The sequence below is a fragment of the Catharus ustulatus genome, chromosome 5 (genome assembly GCF_009819885.2).
Source record: "Catharus ustulatus isolate bCatUst1 chromosome 5, bCatUst1.pri.v2, whole genome shotgun sequence".
Lineage (NCBI taxonomy): Eukaryota > Metazoa > Chordata > Aves > Passeriformes > Turdidae > Catharus > Catharus ustulatus.
In genome coordinates, this window is record NC_046225.1 from 35,061,941 (window position 1) to 35,080,782 (window position 18,842).

The 18,842-nt window shown below is 40.1% G+C and overlaps 1 protein-coding gene across 1 annotated transcript in view; it reads left to right on the forward strand.

Moving 5' to 3' along the window:
• Nucleotides 1–18,842, forward strand: part of TLL1 (tolloid like 1) — a 140,625-nt gene that overhangs the window by 101,686 nt on the left and 20,097 nt on the right. Inside the window, 4 exon segments of the mRNA XM_033061117.1 lie at nt 8,041–8,236; nt 9,701–9,826; nt 12,128–12,288; nt 15,342–15,522. Coding sequence (XP_032917008.1) covers nt 8,041–8,236; nt 9,701–9,826; nt 12,128–12,288; nt 15,342–15,522 — 664 coding nt within the window.

The following is an 18,842-nucleotide window of genomic DNA, read 5'->3' on the forward strand; positions in this document are numbered from 1 at the left end:
TACAAGTGTAAAGATGGCATGTTTGTGCCTCACCATACAGGAGATGACTAGAAGCAAAGGACCAGCAAACAGAACATTTTAGTAGACGAGTGATTAAGGCCTTAGGGAGAAATGTCCAGTTTTTCCTCCAGGCTGTTAAGTATTATGGCACTCTCTGGAGGTGAAACATGTGGACTAACACCTCATAAGAAGAAAGAGGAAATTGAGCAGAAATATAGTCAGGGGACAGTCTCAAGTTGGGGCTTATACTTCACATATTTCAAAAAGAAAAAAAAATTTCCAACAGTAGGGACTTGAAATAATTTTCCAGGAAGGGTCTGAGCTGTAATTCCAGAGTGGCAAGATGCCCTTGAGCAGCAAATGAGGTGCTCCAGACAGGCACAAGACTGTTATATCTGCCTCTGTGGTATCTCTTGCTGGCTCATCCACTGGGCTCCCTGCTGAGGATGGGAGCTGCTTTGGGAGCTGCTCTGGGGCATCTGGACATTCACCACTGGGTCTGATTTCCATTTCTGTTCCCAGCTCTTGACGGTAGGTGTTCCAGTTTTTGATACTGAGTCCCTCTGTGGACTGAATCCTTGGTGCACTGCCCAGTAAAACAAGAAGTTGTTTAAAAATCACAGTTCTTGGTGCCAGCTGAGATAGAAAAAAGTAAATGTCAGACCAGAGAGTTATTGCAGTGTGTTTGTGAGAAAATTACTTCTCTGCCTTCTGAAAGGTACAGTTAAGTAAGAGGAATTCTCATTATCCCTATGTAATACTAGGAAAAAACAACTGTATAAATAACCTTCATTCTGAAATGAAAGCACTAGGGAAACTGAGAATTTCAAACTGTATCAGTGAGTCATCTTGTTTTGCCTGCTGTGGGCAACGCATTTTCCACTGAGTGCAGGATTACACTTTCTTATTTGGCTGCTATAATTTCCACTCTTTATGTGAGAGTAGAGATGTTGGGACTGGTAACGTCTTTTTCATTCTTAAAGTCACCTTTGTAATATCGTTCTTTAAAATTAGCAGGTTTTTTTGGTTAGTTTATTTTGGTTTTTTGAATTTAAGTACAGTAATTTCACGAATACAAGCCGCACCAATTTGACTAAGATTTTGCTCCTAAACCGGAAATGCGGCTAATAATCAGGAGCGGCTAATACAACCTCAGAAGTGCCTACCAGAGTGCTGAGCCGAGCAGCTGCAAAGTCGGCATTTTGCGATTGTTACAAATCGCTACTCTGTTGCACTGCGGGTGGAGCCTGGCTCCCTGTAGGCAGCACGGGGGGTGGGGAGAGAGGCGGGAGAGCTCTCTTTCCTCCTCTGCCACAGCCCGGGGGAGAGACGGGGGGGGGGGGGCACCACCACTGCTGCAGCTCGGGGAGGAGAGGGGGGACCCGGACCGCCCCTACCGGGGCCCGGGGAGGGGGGGGGGAAGCCCGCGCCGCCATTGCCGCGGCCCGGGGAGGAGAGGGGGGACCCGGGCCGCCCCTACCGGGGCCCGGGGAGGGGGGGAAGCGCGCACCGCCATTGCTGCGGCTCAGGGAGCCGACAGGAGCCCCGCGCAAGCCGTTGCTGTGGCCCGGGGAGCCGACGGGAGCCCCGCGCAGCCATTGCCGCGGCTCGGGAAGCCGACGGGGTGCTTTGTCCCCGCCCGCCGCCGCCGCGGCAGGAGCGGGGAAACTCCGTCCCTGCCCGCCGCCCGTGTCACGGGCGCAGGAAAGCTCCGTCCCCGCCCGCCGCCGCTGCCGTAGGAGCAGGGGAAGCTCCGTCCCTGCCTGCCACCGCAGGGCAGCGCCGACCCGGGGTGACCGAGCCCAGTGGCAGCGGCGGCCGGCCCTGAGCGGCAGCACCGGGCTGGCTACCTGGCCCCGTCAGCGGCCCCTAGCGGGCCGAACCTGCACAGCCTTAGCTCAGCCAGTAAACCCCGCCCTCCCGCGGTTCTGTTACTAATTGCACGCGGGTCCTCACTGCGAACGACAAAGCGGCTTATATTCGGATGCGGCTTATCTATGGACAAAAACCGAAATATTTGCCAACACCCAGAGATGCGGCTTATAGTCAGTGCGGCTTGTATTCGTGAATTTACTGTACTTGTTTTGGCAAGCAGTCTCACCAGCTAAAACAATCCAGAGGGTTTGTAGAGCAGATTCATGTTAATCTTCCTCAGTTGAGTGACCTTGCTAAACTCTCTGCAGATAGCAATCATTTCAATTATTTTTACATAAATCAGGAAATAAAATGTATCTGATCTTCCAATTTTTCTCGGCATATATGCAACCTTATATGACTGAAGTCTACATTCTGAGGCACACATATAGCTGCAAATATTGCAGTTTGACTTTATGAACAAAAAAACTAACAATGATAAAAAATAATGTAAAGATTTTTTACTGCAATGGAGTTGCTCCCAGATTTGCCCTTCATATCCTTTTCTCTCTGTTTTTGTTCATTCAGTTTTAGCGGAATTTTTAATTTTCTTGCTTGTTTTAATTTTTCATTTTTTATCTTTATTTTTTCCTGTTGGAGGAGTTCTATAAGACAAAGGTATTCTGGAGTGTGTATTTGTTTTTATGTGGGTTTTTGTTTGGGGTTTTTTGGTTTGATTGGTTTTGTTGCTGTTTTTCTAAACCTGAAACTACCTATGAGGTAGTTTTTATGAGAAGGAATGTACAGAATGTGTCTGGTTTGCCTTTTCTATGGGAGATTTCATAATGTTTTCCTGCTCTTATGTGCCTACTTCAGTAATCTTTCTGTAATTTTCTCAAATTACAGTAATTTCACGACTATAAGGCACACCCTTTTGACTAAAATTTTCCCTCGAACCCAGAAGTGCGCCTTATAGTCCGGTGCACCTTATCTAATGGACAAAGTTGTGACATTTGCCACCCCGGAAGTGCAAGCTGCAAGCTGAGCCGGGAGCCGCGGGAGGCGCAGCCGCAGAGCGGCCACAGAACAGGAACCAAGACCTACCGGGTACTGCAACCGCAGGGAGGGACCCGGACTGCCCGTGGTTCGGGATTGCCTTGGTTCAGGGCTGCTCGCCCTCGGCTGGGGTCACCCTTCTCAGCATGTCCTCTGGTATTGGTCTGTCTCTGTAGTCTCCTGGGAACTACTTTTTGTTTACTCAACAGAAGACGTGCTAACAAGTATTGCACTCAGCATCTGTAAGCACCTAATTACCAGGGCATTTCATTACACCAAGGGACCTGGTTGTCCCCTCAGGTGTTGCAGCCCCTGGAGCAGTGAAGCGAGATGGCACCACCATGGCAGTCGTCCCAGGTTTGAGAAGAGTGAAGGGAAAAAAACTCCCCAAAAAATCTCCTTAGCTGCATTTCTATTTCCATGTTGTTTTGCATGGTTGATTGCTTTAAATTTAAAATGTGCATCGTAAGCTAGTCTCCTCTGTGGAGCCATGCCAAGCTCACGCTCGCTGGTAACACTCACCCTCAGTAACGCCTTCACCCCCCACGCAGGCAAGAAGCTTTTCTCTGATTGGTTTCTCGTGGCCAGAAATGCGGGATTTGTCTAAATCTCCACTCCCAAACAATCCCAGAGGGAAACCGGGACCGGCGTTTCTGACCACAATAAACCAATCAGAGAAAAGCTTCTTGCCTACCCGTGGGTGAAGGCATTACTGAGGGTGGTTGTTAATGGCAAGAGTGAGTTCGACATGGACCACACCAGATCCCAGCCGCCGGCGAGCAGTCCCTCCCCACGGGCAGTCCCTCCCCACGGGCAGTCCGGCTCCCTCCCCATGGCTGCAGCTCCCGGCTGGTTGCGGCTGTGTCCCCACTGTCTGCGGGTGTCTGCCTCTGATTTCTGCCTGCTCTGTTGGGGCTGTATCCCCACTGTCTGCCAGCTGCCTGCCTCTGCTTTCTGCCCGCTCTGTCAGGGCTGTATCCCCGCTGTCTGCCTCTACTTTCTACCCTCTCTGTCCTGGCTGTGTCCTCGCTGTCTGCCAGCTGCCTGCCTCTGCTCTCTCCCTGCTCTGTCCCAGCTGTGTCCCCGCTCTCTGTCGGCTCTATCCCAGCTCTTTCCCGGCTCCCACCCAGTGACCATGGGCAGTCCCCAGCCGCCCCGAACCGCGGGCAGTCCCGAGCCGCGCCAGTCGGCGTCAGGGGCGTGCAGGAGTGCCGGGGCCTGCCCGCGCATGGGGAGGGAACCTGGGGCTACATTTAAAGGTTACAGCAATCTGTTAAAATGTTTCCAATTTGAGCACATGCCAGTAAACTTGTGATGACGCGATTCTATTACTAATTCGTTACTTTGTTGTGCATGGTGCGGCTCCTTGCTGCAAAACAAAAGTGCGCCTTATAGACCCGTGCGCCTTATCTGATCTACAAAGTTGCGAAATGTGCCAGCTCCCAGGGGGTGCGCCTTATAGTCCGGTGCGCCTTATGGTTGTGAAATTACTGTAGATCTCTGATGTTATTCAAATTCAAGCTTTCCTCCAAGGCCTTCAGGAGCTAAACTTATCTTTCAGTTTCCTGTAGAAAATGCATTTTTCTGTAAAAAATTTTTAGTTATGTGTGTTTTAATTTTTTTTTCATTTGCTAACATTCCATATATTTCTTATCATCAACATATAATACCATATGAATACCTTGTGAAATTTTAGTGCTCCAGTGAACAAGATTTATGGGATCAGTCCAGTTACAACCAAACTCACCAGGGGTCCTTTCATTAACTGGAAGAGATTTTCCTCAAGAAACAGATAGGAAGTAGGAAGAATAAGAAAGACATAATATAGGAGGAAGCAGGAGGAATAAGAGACTCTTGCAAGTGTAACAGACCTTTGTATAGTAGTGTTCCCAGATGATAGTACCAGATAATCTTAAAACTTGATGTATGGATAAAAACACATAGTATTTTCTTTCATTAATTACTGAGTACCAGTTATTTCTCAGAACCACAGTACTTATTTATTAAGTTATATGTAGATGTAACACTTTAATTCCTTAATATTGATAATACTGGCATCACTTACACTAGTAGTCAACTAAATATAAATTAATATAGTAGAACAGCTCCCTTTTTATTTTTGGAAACTCAATAGTACTTTGCAAGTTGGTTGATTCTTATAGTCTTAGGAAGTTTAGAAACTTACTCCTGTACAAAAGGTATTTTTAGCTGTTCTCTTCTGCCCAAAATGAAGTGATCCTCAGAAAAGAAATTACTAATTCGCCTCAATGGAAATTTGGCACATGGAACTCAGAGCCACACTGGGCTGGTGGATAATCATAATTTCCATATTGCCCATAAAAAAATGAAAACATGGAAAAAAACTGATGTTAATTATACGTCTTGAGTATTGAAATGACCACAGATGTGTGAGGAAAATGCACAATTCCTTCACTGATATTAGGGAGCTTTGGACCAGTTCACTTCTTGATTTTTACTCAGACAACAAGGTAGACTTTATTTCAAATTTGAATATGATGTCATGAGTTTATTAGTTTAGATTAATGAAAATTTGGCATTGGTATTGTCGAAAACTTAACAGTGCTCACATACTGCATTAGTTGCGTACAATTGCCATTAAAATCAGCAATAGGTGACTGCATCCCAAATCTTCCTTGGATTTTTGTCACTCATTCCAAAACTCTGTCCCAAAGCAATTCCCGAGCAAATCTAGGAAAGTATAGTAAATGGCAATAAAGGTTGTGGCAGAGGAGTGGGTGGGAGAAAGTCATGCATGTAAATGCTGGAAGAATTGGAAAGTTGAAAAGAGGATAAATGTTGTGTGTAAGTGCCATATTTTGATGTCACTAAAATGGCATAAAATCAAACAGTTCCTTCTCCCCAATTTTCCCCTGCATAAGAAATCTTAATGTGCTAAGTGATTAGTCTGTGGTGATGCCTGAGCTTTGTGTTGGACATGATACACAAGTAGAGCAGAGAATCAGTGAATACAGTAATTTCACGAATACAAGCCGCACCGTTTTGACCAAAATTTTGCTCCCATACCGGAAATGCGGCTAATGTTCAGGAGCGACCAATATGTGAATAATTTTCTGACATTTTCAACCCCGGGAGTGGAAACCAAGTCAGTGCAAACTGCAAAGTCGAACTCCTGCCAGTAAAACCCTGCATTTACGCAGTTGTTACAAACTGGTTACTTAGTTGTGTGGCGGGTGGAACTGCTCTGTGCAGGCAGCACAGGGGGTGTGGAAGGCGGGGCAACTCTCTCCTGCTGGCCCCGCGGCTTCAGGGAGGCAGGGGCTCTCTCCTGCTTGGCCCTGAAGCTCGGGGGAAGCAGGGGCTCTCTCCTGCTTGGCCCCGCGGCTCGGGGGGCCCCCATCCTCCCATGCCACCACCGCAGGAGCAGGCAGGCTCTCTCCCTACCTCCCATCACCACCGCAGGTGCCGGCGGGCTCTGTGACCCCCTGCCACCGTGGGGCAGCGCTGCGCCGGGGTGACCAAGCCCAGCGGTGGCGGCAGCTGGCCCCGAGCGACCCCGCTGAGTGGCAGCACCGAGCTGGGCCACCCAGCCCTGTCGGCAGCCTCAAGCCCTCATGGCCTGAGCCGAGCCAGTAAACCCCGCCCTGCCGCGGTTCTGTTACTATTTGGGAACTTTGTTGCACGCGGGTCCTCGCTGCGAACAACAGAGTGGCTTATACTCAGGTGCGGCTTATTTATGGACAAAAACAAAATGTTTGCCAACACCCGGCGATGCAGCTTATACTCAGTGCAGCTTGTATTCGTGAATTTACTGTACTTTTACTTACTGTGAAGGTTAGATCTCTCTGGAGATAAAATGTAAATTTTTCTGGCTTAGTTTAGAGTTCTTTATTGATTTATCAGAATGTGGATGTGCTGAATTAGATTTGAGGCTTTCTCCAACCCTTCCACCTGACTGTGATCGTGTCACCCTCCCCATTCTCTCCATCCCTCAACTTGCCTCTCCCAATTCAACCAGTTCTTTGAACAAGAATGTTCTTATAGGAATTATTTTTGAATGCTTGGATCTAGTTAATTCTTTTTTACAAATAGGATTGAGCGATGTGAAGTATTCCAGCAGTAAAACGACCCAACTTAAAAGGGTTTTTAATTCTGTTGAGAAAGACACACTCTTGATAAAGACAAGCATTGTAAATTATCTAGCTTCTGGACAAGGTCATATTTGGGCTACTACTGTTTTCTTCTCTGGTGCAATTTCCATTCTGATTGATTCTGCAAATACTATTATGTAAAGAGCACAAGGCTTACTACTCAAGTAGACATGCACACCTGCCCGCTCACATATTAGCCCATGTTTGAGTATCATCCAGCAGAAAGCTTAAATGGAAAGGGTAATTTTCAGTTGTTCTGGTTCCAGTAGGTTTCTGCATCAGTACAGCGAAGATTGACTCATTGACCCAGAAAATCAAAAGAAGACACCTGAAATCAGGAATTGTGCAAAAGAAACTAGACACAGCCACAGAAAATTGAGTTTCTTTTTATCCTCTTTTCTGTTGACTGCTTAAGAGCTTTTGGCTACTTAACATCATTTTAGATGTGTGTTCGGATCTAATTCTTCAGATGCATCAAATTCCTTACACACCACAATATTTTACCTTTATCCTGCAACATCAGTGAACAGTGACAAATGCAAAATTTTGCTCTGTCTGGAGGATAAAGGGAGATCCTAAAAATCTTATCATATTGATCAAAACTGAGCTTTTTAATATTGATAAAACAGTGACTATTTCTGACCTGTTTAGTTGCTGAGCCATTAATCTTCTTTAGTTGAGTGCACACGACAAAAGAGGACTTTACTTGAGATGAGAGGAGAAGTTTAGCAGAACACTAGGAGGCTTAGAGGTGAGCATGTAATTTTAAGTCACTTTTTTCCTAGTTAGACTATTGTCCTTTGTAACATTTCAGTATGTTTTTTGTGTAGAAAACAGGTGTAGCTAAAATCCTTTCAACGGTGCTCATTCATCTTCCTGCTGCTTGAACCCTAAACAGAGACCTTAACTTTGAAAAATTTAAATTCTGTTCATCATCTGACTGCTATTTGATATTTATGATCAAGTTTAGGTAAGTAATTTTGAAAATTGTGTTTTACAGATTGAAAGACATGACAGCTGTGCATATGACTATTTGGAAATCCGAGATGGAACAAATGAGAACAGTCCTTTAATTGGCCACTTTTGTGGCTATGACAAGCCAGAAGACATTAGATCTACCTCTAATACTCTGTGGATGAAGTTTGTTTCTGATGGAACTGTTAACAAAGCAGGGTTTGCTGCTAACTTTTTTAAAGGTAAGTGTTTAAACATATTTTGGGAGTTATGAACAGCTTATCACTTCTTCTTGGACTAGAAAAATTATGAAAGGATGTTACAAATATTTCTCAGTCTTATTTTCACTAATAGACTATATCGTCTCTAGAATACTTTTTCCCTGAGCATACAATTTATTCAAAACAAAATAAGAGAGATTTTTGAATCTCCTAGTAAAATGTGTCCAAATAATGAAGAAACATGTTCAGCACAATTTTCTACTGTCTTCAGGTTCCATTAATCAACTTCTGAAACATATTTAATTTTTTTTAAAAGGGGCACTGTTTTACATTGTATTATCAAACATAAAGTTAAACAGTATAATTCGAAATGGTGCTCTTTTTTGTTCCTGTTTAAGTTTTCTTTCTTTTCTTTGTCTAAATCTTGTCAGTTTTTTTCTAATCTGTTTTCTGGATTGATCTCCTTTATACATTTATTACTCGCTCTTTCCAGGGGAAAAAAAACAAAACTAAAAACCCAGATTAGAAATCATATTAAGCAATAACTTCATGGTCTTCCTTCAGTTATGGATGCTTTTTGGAGAGAGGAGGGTGTCGTACAACTGCAGCTGTACCTGAAGCATTTGATTTATGGAAAGTTTGTAATTTGCACACAGTGCTGCCGATGGTAGTGTTAAGCCACTGGCAGTGGTGTGGCCATGGCGACACCTGAAGTGCAGGTCATGTCACCAGGAAAATCATTTTGCTCTTTTGAAAAGAAAACATGGCTTCTCCAGTCCTAACTGATAGTTTTCATTGCAGACAATTATAACTTTGAAGGCTGTAGGAAGAAGAGTAGGAGCTCTGATTTTTTTCCCTGAGAAATTACTTGTCCTGTTGTAAGAAAACAATATTCCAGCATTTGAGGAATATTTCAGTAATGAATCTCATGGGTATATTTCAGAGCTAGTAGAGAGAACACACAATTCCTTTCCCTGCCCCAGCCCTGATTCATCTTGTTCCTTTTAATATCAGTAGAATAAAAACCTAGGATTTGAGGATTCTGTTAATCTGTTTTTGAGTATGAATTCAGGATAATGTACAGATTTATTCTGAGGGAGATAAAGAGCCCTTCAAGTGACCCTACTGTGGATTTTCAATCTCTCCTTCAATACTTTGTACAATCTTTAGATTATGGCTGAATTACTGTATGCAATGCACAAAGTGCTTATAAATTAGTTCTGCAGCTGTCAGTTGATATTATTTTTAAAAAGCCCCCAAAATAAAAAATCTAAACACCCACACCCTACAAAGGACAATTTTTTTATTTTCTCCATTACAAGTCTCCACAGCATTTGAAAATCCTCTAGTCAGCAACCACAGTGTTTTTTGTAGTACACCTTGTAATGGCATGCCTACAGCTTTCTGGGTTAATGTTGATCCAGCAGTTACAACTGAGGAAGGTAATTATTTAACACATTTTTGCATTCTTCCCTGTCTTGGCAGAGGAAGATGAGTGTGCCAAACCTGACAATGGTGGCTGTGAGCAGCGCTGTGTAAATACCCTGGGCAGTTACCAGTGCGCCTGCGATCCTGGCTACGAACTCAGTCCTGACAAGAAGAGTTGTGAAGGTACAGTGTTGCTGTTTTATGGGCTCTTAAAGCTCTTAGGGTACCATTGCCTGAATGAAATGCTACACATTTCTTAGGCTCTGTCTGAGCAGCATGAGATCCATGGAACCCAACCCGGCAGACCAGTGCTGCCTTTTTGGTAGTGATGCCAGAGCCATTTTTGTCCCATGTCTGTCAGCAATTTCATTTTGCAGATTTTGCTGTTAACCAATCAGGAATGGTGCAAAGTAGGACTTCATAGCACTTATTACACTATTCATACTCACTAAAGCAAAGTCTCTCAAGGAGATAATTACCAGCAGAGTAATGTGCCACTTTCTCAGTATCAGGATGTTTATCTATCCCTCTGACCACCTCTGGCTGGGATGCACCTGGGAAGCTGGCAGGTCTAGAAGAGAAAGGTCCTCCCTCCCTTATCTTTAGTAAAGAGAACACTTTAGTGAAGAGAACACTGGAAAAATAATTTATTTGGATGTCTGCATATTAGGGAGATAATAGGAAAATAAGTTTAATCTAAGGGGCCCCATGAAGACAGACGTTTGATCTCTGGGCTTGTGATCATCAGCCCAAATTTGTGTAAGGAATTGAGTTTAATCTGCTTGCTGACTCAAGTCAGAATATCAGAGAAGATTACCGGTCTTTCAGAATACTCTTCCCTCTGCCTCTAAAAAATGGAAGAGAGATGCATTCCTGGCACCCAAACAGTAAAGCAGCTCTGTCAAAAGAAGTCACTGTAAGCACTACAGTGCAGTGTGGAGCAAAAACCCTGAGCTATCCCTAAAAGTGTGTACATGTTTGTTCCAGTTGAGGTGGCACTCACTGTATGTAGATAGTACTTGGGACTGCTGAATCAAGATTACTGTGTAGCCACTGTGAACATTACTTCCTCATTATAGTTTGGGCCTTTGGTAAATGAACTAACTATTAATTCACACGAGTGAAGCCTCTAGGTCAGAAACTTTGCCCTATACTTCACTGCAGTGTTGACATACACAGAAATTTGCTTTATCGTCTTCTAATCCAAGTGTCTATCAATGGCAGCATATTAGAAAGCATTAAGATTTTCTTTTTTCACTATTTCCACATTTCCCACCCTTGCATCAAGGATCAATAAAGCAATGTTCAAAAGCAGAAATAAAAATCTGGCAGTAGCTGCTCCGACCCAGGCTGGATCGTTTGAGGGGACAGCTTGTGTCATCTGGGTGCAGACTCTAAACCTATGTCTGGTCTGTTTTGATACATGAAGTGTGACCCAGGGTCTTAGTCCACCCATTCCCATCAGATTACTTTAACATGTACACCAAGAAGTGCACTGCATGAAAAATTAGGGACAGGAGAAACACTGGTGTGTGTCTGAGTTGACAAAATGAGCCTTGGCACAGTAACTTGTGAATTCTCCCAGCTGTGTTAGATGGAGTAGATGCAGTATGTGAGATCATCAGCTGCTCTGGAAGAGCCAGTTTTTAAAGCATTCAGCGTTAGCAGAGAGCAGTTGAGTAGAGCTCCCCCCTTCACCTCTTTGCAAAGTGGTTTGTGGATGATTTCCAGTGCTCTCACAGTGCTGTAAATGGTATCAATGTAGCAGAGTGTGATCGAGAGCTTTGCTAAATCCCATTACTTTCCTTTAAAAAAAAAAAATTGCACAGATGGAAAATATTAACGAGTTTATCCTTTGCTAGTTGAACCGCATTCAAGAACATGGTACAGTATTTTTCTGTTTACGGAGGTGATTATTTGGCATATATTTGGAAATAATTGGCATTTTCTCTATTAATTGAACATCCATACTTCAGCAAAAGTAATTGTGACTGAAGTGCACTTGACTGCTCTCTCAAAGAAGTGACCCTAACCTAGTAGGTTATGGGAGGGCATATACAGATATGAGCTGAGACAGGTAGGGCTGATTCTGCATCAATAATCAAGCAGAGAAGCAAATCCTAAGTATCCCTCTGTCAGAAGAGGGGTGGTCAAGGTCTTGGAGAGGGCAATGAGGTCAGAGGACTTGCATGGGAAAGGCTATGAGAGAATAACCAGAGTCTCTGAAAGGAAGGGAAAAGAATGAATATGATAACGCCTTGCGTAGTCCTGAAACTTATCTCTGCCACAAACCTGTGAGCTGTTCAAGATAGGGGCTGTCTCTTTCTCTTAGTTTGCACCCAGCATGATAAAGCAAGATTCTGACTAGTCTGTCTGGGCATTGCAGCATATAAGTAATGAGAGGACTGATTCTTCTCAGTGTGCTTCTGTTTATAGTAAAACACACTGGCAGTCAAGAAATGATATTCACCTTTAATTTTACAGCTGCTTGTGGAGGACTCCTGACAAAGCTAAATGGGACTATAACCACACCAGGGTGGCCAAAAGAGTATCCTCCAAACAAAAACTGTGTGTGGCAGGTGGTTGCCCCGACGCAATATCGAATTTCAATGAAGTTTGAGTTTTTTGAGTTAGAAGGGAATGAAGTAAGTACCCGTGAACAAAGAGCTGAACAATCTATTGCACACTAAATGGTTTCATAAGCATTTGAAAATAGATATTGTCTTATAAAACCCTTGCTGACCTTTCATATGCTGACAATAAGCATGGATATTCTTGTTTTTGTTTTGGGACCATTCCTGGATTCTTTCAAAACAAATGTAGAAAGAATAGCTCTCTTTTACATATCATCTAAATGTATATGCATTACAAGAAATTTTAAAAAATGTTCTCTGCTGAGTCTTAGCTGACTTTTATCAACAAAATAAAACAGAGCAAATGGGGCTGAAGCGTACTGGAAAGAATTCAAGAGAAAATCTGGAGAACCAAATCATCTTTACAGACTGAATATAAATAATACACATAAACTGTGGTTAAGTGATGGAGTGAGAGAACATTTAAAGCACTTATAAGTATCTCACTTATACCAGAAATAAGGCATAATAGAAGAGCAGCATGTTTTTGAGCTGGGGCAGCCCTCAGAGGCATGGGGGATCTTCTGCCCAGGCAGGAGGACGAGCAGGGCAGAGCCTTCCGTGTGCTAAAGGATGCCCCTTATAGCTTTAAACAAAGGGGTGGGGGTTGCTTTTTGGATAAGAAGCACTAAAATGTGGGTTTCAACATCCTTTCAGCTTTTATTCTGCTTCGTACGCAGTTCTCTGTCATGTCATTGAATTCCCCACCACACTCCAGCCATAACATGTTGTAACCACTGGGTTTATATCACATTCTTTGCATGGCATTAAGAACAAAATCCCAGGATGTTATTTCTGACTAAATAAATTTTAGCAACGTATTTAGAATAAAGATTTCCCATCTTTTGGGCAGAGGTGTTTGAAGGGACAAAAGCTAGATTTAATTTATATGTAAGAACAAAACTAGTCATGACTTCTCCAAAATACATCAATATTATCTTCAGAGGCAGCAATGTGAGATTTTTTCCCCCCATAATTTTTGGAGCAGGTTCTCAAGTCCATCAAATTACAGTTTTCAATGATATATATGTTACACTCATGTCCTGTAATCATTATTATTAGAACTACAAAAGATGTAATAAAAACTTAGAAGTCCCAAAGAATTAAAATTTATTTAGCATTTAAACAAGTAATAAAAACCTTTTTCTTTCACCTTCTTGGTACATGAACAAGATTTGCAAGGAAAACACCTGGCATGTAATGAAGTTAAATCACTTTTCTAAGGTTGTAAAAGACATGTGACATAAGCAGACAGAAAAATTCTAAATATGTTTCAACAATAAGAACTGGAATTTGATCATCTCATATGCTACTAAATCTTGGCTGTGAAAAATCAGAAGAAACATAATAATATCTGGGAAATGCTAATATATTTTCTGAGTGAAGACATAAAATGCATACATTTATCAAGAACCTATTTTAAAAATTTGTTATAGGAGCTCCATTTAGGACCAAGTTTAATATCTTTTACACTATTACAATTTTAATATTTTACATTCACATTATGCAGTTTGACTTGTAAATTTTTTCAATGTAGTGTAGTATAGAGGAAGTTAGACCTATCTGAAATTACATTTGATTTCTGATCTAAAGCTATGCAACCATAAAAACTCACCACTACAATATTGCTGAAAATTTGTGGGATTTATCAATATAGTGGCCTATATTTGAAAATCATGTGCATTATTATAAATGTCTTCCAATTAATATAGATCAACATGTGGCAGTAACTCAAGTTATATGACTCTTTATGTTCTTTATATTGTCCAAAAAGAGTTTCAACTGCATTAGTCACTTCTCAACTCTGCTGCATGTGAGAATTCTACCGGTAACAATAAATGTTTAATCTACATCTTCAATGTATTATATTAAAACCACTGGAAATTATGACAATTTTTCGTAGAGAGAGAGAAAACAAAGAACAAAACATCCTTTTCTATTGTTCCCTTCTGGCGCCCCTGCCACTTTTTTGATTAGAAAATGCAATTTTTCAAATACAAACTTGGATTTAATGGACCAATATAAGCTCTGTATGAATCCTCCTGGCCAATGTTCTCTAAGCTATTAATTGCAGACAACTGGGACATTTTTGATTAAATGATTGATAGTTGAGCCTAAGAAGCTTAGAAGTTTTTGGGTGGATGGCTTTAAGTTGACCAAGGGATTATGCATTGAAAGTATTATCATGAGAAATAGGTCTTGCATAAGGCTTTTTTATTACATTATATTATTTTATTTTTAACCTTTTTATGAAAATTACATGCATCCTGCTCCAAATTATATCTATGCTACTGTTGATGGAGGTTGCATGGTTTTAATAGTGGAAAGTTATATATTTGGAAATAAATGAATATATCTTAAATTTGTAGTGATGAAACTTACCTTGTAAGTTTCTAAGTGGAAATTAATATTTAAAAAAATCCTTGAGATGCAAGCAGTAGAAAGTTTCAAAGGTTTGATGTATGTGGTTTATGGCCACAGAGAGGTACAATTCTTAAGATGAATGTTTCTAGATTTTAGTCTACTGTCAATGGAATGTTTGCTTTTTAAATTAAGTGGAAATGCTTCTAAGCATCTTGAAATTTAAATATCAAACACAGATCAACATCTATAAAAATATAAATTTGAACGTAATTCATAGTATAGTTATGTGTTAGTGACCTTAAAATATTCTTACCTGAAATCAACAAATGTAAGAATTTACAAACACTTTCAGAATCAGGAGAAAGTGAAGAAGGATATAGTTAATTTATTTTTTAACAGCAATATATATACCAATCAGAATTCTGGCATTTGTAAACAGTTTCATGCTTTTATTTTGATTAGCCAGATATTCTTTCTTTCTTTCTTTCTTTCTTTTTCTTTCTTTCTTTCTTTCTTTCTTTCTTTCTTTCTTTCTTTCTTTCTTTCTTTCTTTCTTTCTTTCTTTCTTTCTCTTTCTTTCTTTCTTTCTTTCTTTCTTTCTCTTTTTCTTTCTCTTTTCTTTCTTTCTTTCTCTCTTTCTCCATCTTTCTCTTCTTTCTCTTTCTCTCTTTCCTCTTTCCTTTCTTTCTTTCTTTTCTCAGGTTTGCAAGTACGATTATGTGGAGATTCGCAGTGGCCTTTCCTCTGATTCCAAACTCCATGGTAAATTCTGCGGTACAGAAGTGCCTGAAGTTATCACCTCTCAGTACAACAACATGCGAATTGAGTTTCGATCTGACAACACTGTCTCAAAAAAAGGCTTCAAGGCACACTTCTTCTCAGGTATAGAAAAGCACTCTTGCATACCTGTAAGTGCCTCTAGGTGTCTACTGGCTAGGTGGAGCGACCACAGTTTTGGTATGAAAATGAGTGGCTTCTTTGGTAATGGTTTTCCTGCTAGTTTTACATTAGTTTTAATTACATAAACATAAAGTACTCTCCCATCTTAAAATACCATTCTGAATTGTAATGCCTGTAGGAAATATATGGAACATATCTACATATACTTAAATAACAGCGGAAGCAAGTAAACTGTGAGAGTAGACAAAAGAAAATTTACTGTGTTTTTATATTTTTATTTTTGTATTATAATTTTTTCTAGATTTCTTTAGTTCTGAATTTTGTTGCTAATTTTTCAAATCCCAGTTGTAAAGTGATATGAATTGCACAGTGTGTACGCTTGCTTTTTTTTTTCCTACTCAAGTCTCTTAATATATTCCATTTGTCGGGAAATTACCACTTTGTGGTACAACATTTGTTTAACATTATGGGTACATCTGTGCCAAACTTTGCACTTCTTAATGTTTTGCAGAGGAGCAGGGTTTAAGATCTTGATCTTGTAAAAAAATTGTGTCATTTTATTTATGAGTGTAATTTTACTGAGGGAGATCAGAGTGGTGGAAGTTTATATCACATAAGGACTTATACTGTTGAATAAAGTTACACATGAGTGAAGGTTAAGATGTGAGAAAATATTTGCTCAACAGTGGCCCCTGCAATTACCCCACTGAGAGTGGAATATAGAAACCTGGCTCTGGCAGGAGACCACTTGGTGTTTGTAGAGAAAGTTTGCTTTGTGTTTTTCCCATGTGTTTGCACACATCAACAGGCATCTTACCTTGTGCAAACACAAAACACCAGTCTCATCTGCCACCTCCCTAAATTGGGTGTCAAACAGAAGAATTGGGAGTTGAATTGTGCCCCAGATTTTTTGATAGCAGTGAAAAATCTCAATCTGGAGAATCCTGATCCTACACTTAGGATGTAGTAAAATATGCTATCATTATTAGCATTTATTTGCTTAAAATGTTTTTTCAAAACTGAAATGGAATGGTATTTCATTGGTTATTGTTAATAACTAATCATTATGATCAATAAGAATCTGTATGACGTGTAGTGGATGTGGTTTGGAAAGTGAAAAAATATCTACTAAGGGAAATAGTTTAGACTTGCAGTGTTTTCTTATTATGACTAGTTTACTGATTTTATTAAGCAACTATGAAAGATGAATAAAGGTATTTTGTCTCATACGAAGACATAGCAAACATTCGATCTATTAAGTATATCTCTTTCCTAGTAATCACATTTCTCTGGTCATAATCTCCCAAAGATCCATCTTTAGCCATAGTAACACTTTTTACTTTTAAATTTATGATTTACATTAGCAAGAAGTATTCAAGGTTTACTCATTATTTGTAGTAAATACATTTGTGCACACCACAGAGCTTCCTCCTAGAAGCACACAACTAGTCATTTCATGTAGGTCTAGTTGTGCCAGCAGGAATTTTCATACACTTTGAATTTTTACAGGAATAAATATTGAGATATTAAAGTTCTAAAAACTGCAACTGGAGTTTTTCAAATATTTTTAAGACCTGACAGATATTTCAGATAAGACTGGCAATGTTAACATAGGAATTTATATAAGCTCCATGGTTCAGAAGCTGTGTTTTCTGGACTTCCTGGTCATTTATATATCTATAGTCAGTTAAAATTTGGTTTTCATTAAATTAATAGTTCATATTCGCATATGTGTTTATTTATTTTGCTCAAGTGACTTTTTAAAAATGAATGGGTTCCACCTATGCTGCATTTTGCATGAAGACAAGACTAGAGATCATGGATTACAAAGCATCAGGTTGTAATTCTTCAGAACTAGTATTTCCCTTGTACACTTCAGTTCTGAATGAAATGGTCTTATCTTTCCCTCACAAGCTAATTGGAAAAAAAATGTTTAAGTGATGTCATTGATCACAGAATAAATATTTTAGTTGGGGATAATTTTGAACTAATGTGCTTGTTAATTAATATAAATGTGTCCTAGATATAGTGTATATCTAATCCTTAAAAAAACCAGTTTGATATAAAAAGTCTTTGAATCTATAAGTATATAAATTTACTGAGTGCTTCATAATGTATTCCTGTCAGCATTTCATATGAGTTCAAATATCTGAATATAATATGGGTATTTTATTTTTATTCTTTCTCAACTATCTTCCATTTGTTCTGATTTCTAGCAAATTCCATTCTTCTATGTCGTCTGGTTTTTCCTGTTTGACACTGTTTTCTGATTAAAACGAAAATTTTGTAATGCTTGAGAAAAATCAAACTTCTGAAATTAGAGTATCTAAAAAGAAGATATCATCTTCAAATAATTAAGCAGACATAGTAGGACTGTCAGAAATCACTGTTACTTTCTTATTCCTGAATTCCTTAATGTAGGCATAATATACTATTGATCTATCAGTGAAGAACAGACTTGAGACTTCAAATATTTTGACTTTTGGAAGTTGATGACATAACTTTTCAGCTGATGAAGTGTTGATTTTTTGCCTGTTTATATGCATATTAATCTTCAGAATACAATAATTTCAGAACAATATCTGTGTAGAAGGACACTCGATTGCAGGCATTTGCCAATTTTATTAATTAAATCACAATACATGTATAAGCACTTAGTTATAAAGATATGCATAATGAAAAAAGTGTAAGTAAACACTTAATCTTGCACTCTATTCACTCGTAAAGGGCATATGCAATACTCAGCAAGACAGAAAGATGGATAAGTTAAATTGGTGTGAAGATTAGGAACTGTAAAATGTTCCTCGAGCACAGCCAAAGAGCTACTCTTTTCTTCAGCAACTCTTTTGGTGGTGTATTCTGCACCACAGCTAGAGATGAGAAAGCATGGCCCAGCTCCAGCTTAGACGACAGAAAGCAGTTTTTGAGTGGTTAAAACCTGCTGTGATAAACTGTGAAAGCAAACAGTGACATAGGGTAACAGATGACCTGCATTAGGAAGGTATTTATGTTGATACAAGAAAACATGTAATTATATTTTTGGCTGTAAAATAGTGTTAACAGCCCGACAGGTGCTACTGGAAAGTGAGAAAAATATTTTTTTCAGCATTCTGTAAAATTTACATTTGATGGGACAGTTCTGAAGAAAGCTCAGTTAGGAGTCTCTGCAGGGATCTAGCTGATCTACAGAGACTCTACTGTCTACTTAGAATCAAGTTTCTCAGATAGAGACGAAACTAGGGGGTCATGATATATATATTTTTTTTTAAAAAAAACCACTTTTATTAAGACTTTTTGGAATT